This window comes from Anabrus simplex, chromosome 2, assembly GCF_040414725.1.
Source record: "Anabrus simplex isolate iqAnaSimp1 chromosome 2, ASM4041472v1, whole genome shotgun sequence".
NCBI lineage: Eukaryota > Metazoa > Arthropoda > Insecta > Orthoptera > Tettigoniidae > Anabrus > Anabrus simplex.
This window is the reverse complement of record NC_090266.1, coordinates 712850734-712859209: the sequence shown is the minus strand read 5'-3', so window position 1 is coordinate 712859209 and position 8476 is coordinate 712850734. Positions and strand designations below refer to the sequence as shown.

Sequence of the window (8476 nt, the reverse complement as noted above, 5' to 3'; positions counted from 1 at the left end):
ACCACAGCAATGACCCTTTTCAGGGTCAAATAAACACATCAGTCTAAGGAAACTATTAAGTATGCAACTTAGCCACATCCCAGTCAACGGGCTGTAAAAAATACTTGCGTGGGATTCGAAACTTCGAGCACCGTCCACTATCACAACTCACACCGCGCCCCTATCAAGTGAGCTATTGCGAGGTTTGATTGCAGCGCGCAGTTTCCATCCTATACAATATCTGTTCCTGGTCTGTTTGCGCACCTCCTGTTGTAAAGTACATATTCTTGGTATATGTGCTCGTTTTACGGTTTCATTCGGGGTACTCACAACTAATAAATAGTGGCGCTGATGATTCCTGCTTGTTTTTAGCCCGTAACCACACATCTCGCGATTTTTTTATGCATCCCGTCGTGTGAACCAGCCGGTATTATAATTATAGTTATTGCTATAATTATATAAAAATGGACACAATCACTAGACAGAAGAGCTACAGTACGTTTTGAGCTCAGTATTCCGAATAGTTTTGTGCAGTAATATTCATATTTCGAAGTAAGATACTTTTTAAGGTTTATTTCATGACGTAATAGTATGACCTAATGACATTTTCGTTATCGTACCACCGAGCTCGATAGCTGCAGTCCCTTAAGTGCGGCCAGTATCCAGTATTCGGGAGATAGGTTCGAACCCCATTATCGGCAGCCCTGAAGATGGTTTTCCGTGGTTTCCCATTTTCACACCAGGCAAATGCTGGGGCTGTACCTTAATTAAGGCCACGGCCGCTTCCTTCCCACTCCTAGCCCTTTCCTGTCCAATCGTCGCCATAAGACCTATCTGTGTCGGTGCGACGTAAAGCAACTAGCAAAAAAAAAAGTTATCGTACCTTGTTTTGTAAAATATTTTCTTTTCGTAGTATAATTAATTTTTTACATACTGAAGATGGTGTACACCTTTAAGAATGTGTAAATTATCCGTTATTTATTGTTGCCTGGAATATTGTTGTTGTAATGAATTCCTTTTATAAACGAAGGTCCATTCAGGGATATCAAAATTGGGTATGAACAGCAAGTAATCTTCAACCTATAGAAATATCTAGAATTTTTGTAAAAATCAATTCGTTAGTCAATACAAAATTAAACAAATTGAAAATATATTGAGCAGCATCAGACAAGTCAATAATTACAAGCGTATAATAGGCTACAATTTATGAGGAGTGTTTAGCGCTACAGGCAACTCCCTTATTTCTTACACAACGTAGATAATAATTTTACTCCTTGCTGGATTTTGTCTATCTCACCACACAGTTAGGAACACTTCGTGAATGTTTAGCTCACAACAGCAATTTATAAAACGCAACACAAGGTTGTATTTGAAACGATAGCACCTTTTCGTTCAGAATTTTATGGCAACTGCTGCAGTAGAAAAATATCATTATCCAGAAATCACAATTTACTCTATCACTGGTAAAATTATATTTCCTTCGACAATTATAAATATATGAATCAATGCCTTAATATCGAACATGATTCGCCTTAGGAGGAACCACACCTTCCTCAGAAATATCAATCGGTTCATAGAATTCTTCATTTGGAATGTTTGAGTCACTAGTTTGATAGTTCATATTTACATTGTTCGTATTAGGTTTTGGAATGTTTCCGAGGGATGTTATTTTCTGAATAATATGCTGAATTCGTCCTTGCGAACTAGTACCTTCTTGATTAAATGGTCCTTTATGCGTCCCTAGCCTATCTAAAATTCCGATATCATCGTAAATGTATTCATCGTCCACATATTCCTCTTCACACAATGGTTGTGTCTCAGGATCACAAAGTTGAGGCTCCACACTAGGCTGTCCCTTCTTGTCTGGGCAGTTATAATACAAACTGTTGGGATATGCATTGTCCACGTCGTCGTACACGGAGTCACTATCCGAAGAGTTTTGATTTGGGATGCTAGGAACAGGTCGCCGACGAAGTGGAGACACTTCAGTTTTCTCAGCACAAAGTTCAGGGAAAAGTTCGGGAATATCGTGGTATATTTCTTCATTATAATACTGAGAATTGTGCGCACTTATGTCGTCATATACCTCTTCATTCTCTACACCATTTGAGTTCAGCGGTGTTTTGACGGCGACCCGAGTGTTTTCGCTCTCCTCCACAAGGCTCGATTGCTTCTGATGCACATCATTGACGGCTGATATCCAGCGCTCTTTATCTTTGACAGAAGGGGCGATGAACTGGAACAAAACCAACAATAAACCAGTTAACACGAGGTGAATTAAGTGTGTACATTGGTAGTCAGTGAGGCAGATCGATGGAGAGATGAGTTTTGCTTACATGTTCGTTAGGATTCAAGTGGACAATGGTGATTTTATTTTGTGTAGTGATGGAAAGTTCGAATTTTATTTCATGAATTTACCATGAACAACAAGTTTATTGCACAATTTAAACATTAAAAAGAACATCCGAGGGTTTTTATCATTAATAAAGCATAAAAACTTGTTAGAACCAACTATACAATTTTATTATAGTTTCTGACTTTCCGAAATAAAAAAGAAGCATATCATTTACAATATTAACAAGAGAACAGCCAAGAATTGACGAACACGACGGGAGTGATTAGAATGTGCACCGTCTTGTTGAAATATGTAGGGGCGTGAACTTTCTTCAACAATCTCGATAATAGCTCTACAAGGAAGTGAAGATAGTGAATACCATCGAGACGTCCTTCCAGTACGTTGCAGTGGCGGCGCGTGACTCTTATCAAAGTGTTAGCACACAAGTTCGTAGAGACATACCGTAGATTAAAATAATTGATGGGTATTAAAGATTAAATAGAAGCGTGCATTTTTAAACGGACACAAATATATCCTCTCTGCACATCTGCATATATTACTTCTTGAAACACAACTCTATCCGACGATTTTTGGCAGCAAAAATGTCTATAACAGAATCATGGAAACCCCGATTTTTCGTACAGCTTTTCAGGAAATTGAAATTAATGACTATTTTGATAATTTTTCTTGTCTTTTCTTAAATAACTTTTATCTGTCTCATTGCCAAGAAAGATCGTTTGACAGAGCAGTAGCGTAGCCATGATTTCAGTTGGGGGAGGGGGATTAAGGTAGTTCTTCATCCAGAATTTTATTTTGATAAGTGTCCAAACTTCCAGAGTTTAGGTGGTATAGAATACCTAAAAAGGAAATGAGTGTCCTTGGATCCAAATAAGAGTGGTGGATTCCTGAGGGTTCCGAAAGCTAATAACATGAAACATTATATACAAAATGCTTAATAAAAGTACATTCGTTAAAACTCCTGGAGTGTCTGAACTCCTTGAACGACAACCCTCAGCCCCCGCCAACCACTGTTATTCCCATCCCAACATAACTGCAGCATTTCATATATTCCGAGCACAAGTGAAATGAATGCAAGAATATATAGTTTGAGTAAAGATGCAATATTCTGGTTTATAATAAATACGGTAATTTTATTATACAGTAATAATGGTCATGTGATAAGCTATAAAGAAGTGACATTTTATACAAATAACGCGGCAAAGAAATACACCAAAAAACCAAAAACTAAACCCCACGGCACTTAACGCCCTTGAAAGGACTTTGGCCTACCAAGCGACCACTGTTCAGCCGGAAGGCTTGCAATTACGAGGTGTCGTGTGGTCAGCACGACGAATCCTCCCGGCCGTTATTCTTGGCTTTCTAGACTGGAGCCGCCGTCTCACCGTCAGATAGCTTCTCAATTATAAGCAGGTGGGCTGAGTGTACCTCGAACCAGCCCTCAGATCCAGGTAACAATCCCTGACCTGGCCGGGAATCGAACCCGGGGTCTCCGGAAAGAGGCAGGCACGCTACCCCTACACCGCGGGGCCGGCTGTTTGCTTTTAGGTTTCCTTATTTTAGAATTTGACTTAAGGCATCCTGCATTCAATTCCCGGCACTGACAGAGTTAAGAAAGGCATGGGATGGAGGAAGATACAGCATACAGCCTTGTTTGTGGATGCAATAGCGATGGCTATGAGTCTCCCGTAATCGAAATTTCTACGACCTGGAAGGTAGTCAACTACACGGGACGTAGTACCAAAATGGTTCCTTTTTTTAAGAAGACAAATTAAATGAAGATTCTACTTCGTCACAAACGAAGAACGATATTATCAATTTTGCGAACAGTTTCAATAATGCAGCCGGTTTCTGTTAAGAGTACAGACGCTATGATTTCGATTGTTGGATATAATTACAGGGTAACAATCAAAACCATCAGTATCTACTAAAGATACGTCACCGCACTCGGTAGGGCCGGCTTACTTTTCATATCCGCCGGGCATGTTGGCCGTGCGGTTAGGGGCACATAGCTGTGAGCTTGCATCAGGGAGATAGTGGGTTCGTACCCCAATGTCGGCAGCCCTGAAAATGGTTTTCCGTGGTTTCTCATGTTCACACAAGGCAAATACTGGGGCTGTACCTTAATTAAGGCCACGCCGCTTCCTTCTCACTTCTATCCCTTTCCTTTCCCATCGTCGCCATAAGACCTACGGTGCGGCGTACAGCAAATTCGAAATAAAAAATAAAAATAATTTTTTACAACCCCTTCCAAGGAAACGTTGTACCCACGCTACTGGCCTGAACTTATACCCCACCCACTAAAATGATTTTGTGTGGTTGGATACTCAAAATACACCACCATAAATGATGTGGTTATGGCTCAAAAGTACTAAAGAAAGGTAAGGGACAGCATAAGTACAATCTGAATCAATAGAACGTGACTTCCCATTTTAAAAATGTTTCATGCATCGACTGCGATTCAAGTCTCGACCGTCTTGATGAGAAGGTAGAACCATTGGAACTGAGTTATCACGCCCGCTAATTACAAAATAGGAGTAGTCAAAATTAAAGAACAGAGTGTGGTTACTTCAGGTAATGCCGCATTTAATCCTGAACATGTTATATGTTTATAAAGTTCTAGCATGCAGGACTTCTTAAACTCTATTAATGCATAGATCTCCTTTAAAAATAAAGAAACACGTATTATTTTGTTTTCGGAAAATCCTGTTAATGGGGTGAGAAAGGGTGAAAAAGGGGTTGAATTCCTTTCATGCGGATACTTATATCTCAAAAACTGAAGATGTTACATTCATGAAAATTGGTATTTGAAATCTCCTTTGAAAATTGGTATTTGAAATCTCCTTTAAAAATAAAGAAACACTTTTTGTTTTGTTTTGGAAAATCTACTTAAGGGGAGGGGGGTGAACAGGTCTGACAAAGGGGGTGACTTTTTAAAATGAGTGTATCTCAAAAACGTAACATGTTAGAGACGTGAAAATTGGTATTTGGAATCTGCTGCAAAAGTAAAGGAACACGCATAATTTTTTCTCTGAAAAATCCACTTAAGGCGAAGTGTTAAAAGGGTTTTTTAAAATGAGCATTTATACAGTAGGCCCTATATATAAAAACTGAGCACATTACAGATGTGAAAATTGGCATTTTAATCTCTTTTAAAAATAAAAGTAACACGTAGGTATTTTTTGTTTTCGGAAAAAGCATTTCAGTGGAGGGGTGGGGGGTGGGGGGTGGGGGGTAGGGCGACATTGATGACCGTCTGACCAGTACCTACTAATACTAGTAGTCTGACAGACATTTTCATTCGGTACTTCTGGAACACCGTATATCTCGAGCGTGTTAATCCTAGAATATTGCTCGTTGTCATCGTACCGGATTTTAAGTTCACTGAAAACTTTTGCAAGCCGATTGTTTTGAGATAATAAGTTATCAATAATATTTTGCTGCCTATTCATTATTGACAGCTGATTTTCTAGAATTCGTTTGTGCACGTTCGGCCTATCAATCTATTTACCTAACTGTTTTTCTATTACACTAGTTGTTTCCTTCAGTGTAGCCATATCTTCACTTAAAGCTTGCAGCAGTTTATAAATGTCCCCAACTGATGGTGCCGACGCAAGTGACTGCGCTTCTTCTTGCATGTTCCTACGCCGCTGTGAGTTGCGCTGGTCACACCTCCATGTCTGACCCTGGGACTTCAAAAATTCTACATCTTAATCATTAAGGTTCACACACTTACTGTGAAACCAATTGCTACAGGTGTTACACTCAATTTTATATGCTATGTCCTGCCTAGGTACCGCTTTCCCACACTTCACACAGGTACTTATATAGTACGCGCACCTTTTAGCGATATATGGACACCCTATAGTGCTGAAACGGTCGACCTCGAGTATCTTCGAGATTTGTATTGGCAACCTTTAAAACACAAACTATGAATCGCTTATGAATCGCTGTGCGACATCTGGCGTACACTTTAGGTACTAGTACTGTTGTTGTTTACACAGCAAAGCCGAACTATAGAATTCATGCCAGGAACAAGATTCGCATCGAAAAATGTTATATTATGTGTGTATGACAAGTTATTGGCTTAAGATAATAAAGGCCGGGCTGAGTGGTTGAGGCGCTGGCCTTCTGACCCGAACGTGGCAGGTTCGATCCTGGCTCATTCCGTGGTATTTGAAGGTGCTCAAATACGTCAGCCTCGTGTCGGTAGATTTACTGGCACGTAAAAGAACTCCCGCGGGACTAAATTCCGGCACCTCGGCGTCTCCGAAAACCGAAAAAGTAGGTAGTGGGACGTAAAGCAAATAATGTTATTAAGATAATAAAGGTTTCGAAAATTCATATCGATCGATCATATTATCGATTCATTTCAGATTTCATTTCCATTCATTTGGCAGTATTGCCGGAACCGGGAAAGCTCCCACCTTACTCCTCATCCCCGCACAAAGAAATGTCGCTAAAAGGTGCGCGGACTATATCTATTCTTTAATGTAATATTAACCGATAGGCAAGTAATGTAATGTGAGCAGTGTGTTGTGACCCCGGTACCACACGTTCAAGCTACCTTGACTCGACATATCGAATCGAAACCAAAGATACTATATAAGAGTGTCGTGACTCTTGAAAAGCACATTAAACTACCTTGATGCCTTTGTTTACAAACACTTGGCCATAACCTCGACAATAATTATCACAAGTGTAACTCTTAGAGGATTAATTCCAATATTTACAGTTCCACGGCCTCCACAACACTTGCAGAATCTAAGGGTCCAGGTTTTAATCACTAAACTTACATTATTTTTATAAAATAACTCACATTTAACGGAGCACTATTCACACACACAACCTTAGCCAACCATTGCCATCCTATATTCATTAGTTTCATTAGTTTTTGAATTATTATTATTATTATTATTATTATTATTATTATTATTATTATTATTATTAGAGTCACCAGTCCATAGACTGGTTTGATGCAGCTCTCCATGCCACCCTATCCTGTGCTAACCTTTTCATTTCTACGTAACTATTGCATCCTACATCTGCTCTAATCTGCTTGTCATATTCATACCTTGGTCTACCCCTACCGTTCTTACCACCTACACTTCCTTCAAAAACCAACTGAACAAGTCCTGGGTGTCTTAAGATGTGTCCTATCATTCTATCTCTTCTTCTCGTCAAATTTAGCCAAATCGATCTCCTCTCATCAATTCGATTCAGTATCTCTTCATTTGTGATTCGATCTATCCATCTCACCTTCAGCATTCTTCTGTAACACCACATTTCATTATTATTATTATTATTATTATTATTATTATTATTATTATTATTATTATTATTATTATTCTAGTGGCAACATTTTAATGTTTACACTTAAGATAAAATATAAGAGACGTCTTTTAATAATACCGTATGGTCTTTGTATTGCAATGTGTCTGTAGTTACTCCTATAGGGCATAGTTTATTCTAGTATGTGATTAAAGGTATTGTAATCATTAATGAAATGAAACAATTTAATTTGTCTACTTAATGAAGTAATTGCAAATATGCTTTTTACTGATAGTAGTATATCAGTGAGACTCTGTAGTGAGTTGTAAATGATGTGTCCACTTCGTAACAGATATAAGCATTTATAACTAGGCCCCAACTAAAAACATATAAGGAAAATAAATCACCAATCCATGAGAAAAATTTTGGTTAAATATTACGATACAGTAACTAGGCCCCTCTCACCGTTGGGTTCAGTGGTTCAAATCCCGGTCACTCCATGCGAGATTTGTGCTGGACAAAGCAGAGGGGGGACAGGTTTTTCTCCGCGTACTCCGGTTTTCCCTGCCATCTTTCATTCCAGCAATACTTTCCAATATTATTTCATTTCATCTGTCAGTCATTAATCATTGCCCTAGAGAAGTGCACAATTCCTATCCTCGTCGCTAGATGGGGGCTTCATTCATTAACCCAGTCAAATGACTGGAAACAGGTGGTGGATTTTCCTTTTCAAACTAGCCGCCGCTGACTGTATTTAAATACACTGCTCACTCACCCGTTCTCTCTGTTCTTCACGTATGCACACGCTGTATAATAAGAGCTACCGCAGTATACTGTTCAAAACCAAATTAAAGCATAGAATACGGCATTTTC

At 39.1% G+C, this 8476-nt stretch overlaps 1 protein-coding gene across 1 annotated transcript in view; it reads right to left on the bottom strand.

Moving 5' to 3' along the window:
• Positions 1-1109: 1109 nt before the first annotated feature.
• Positions 1110-8476, bottom strand: part of blow (blown fuse) — a 101125-nt gene continuing 93758 nt past the window's right edge. The window contains exon 4 of the mRNA XM_067139385.1: positions 1110-2215. Within this exon, the coding sequence (XP_066995486.1) occupies positions 1490-2215 (726 nt within the window). The 3' untranslated portion in view covers positions 1110-1489. The remainder of the gene's footprint in view (positions 2216-8476) is intronic.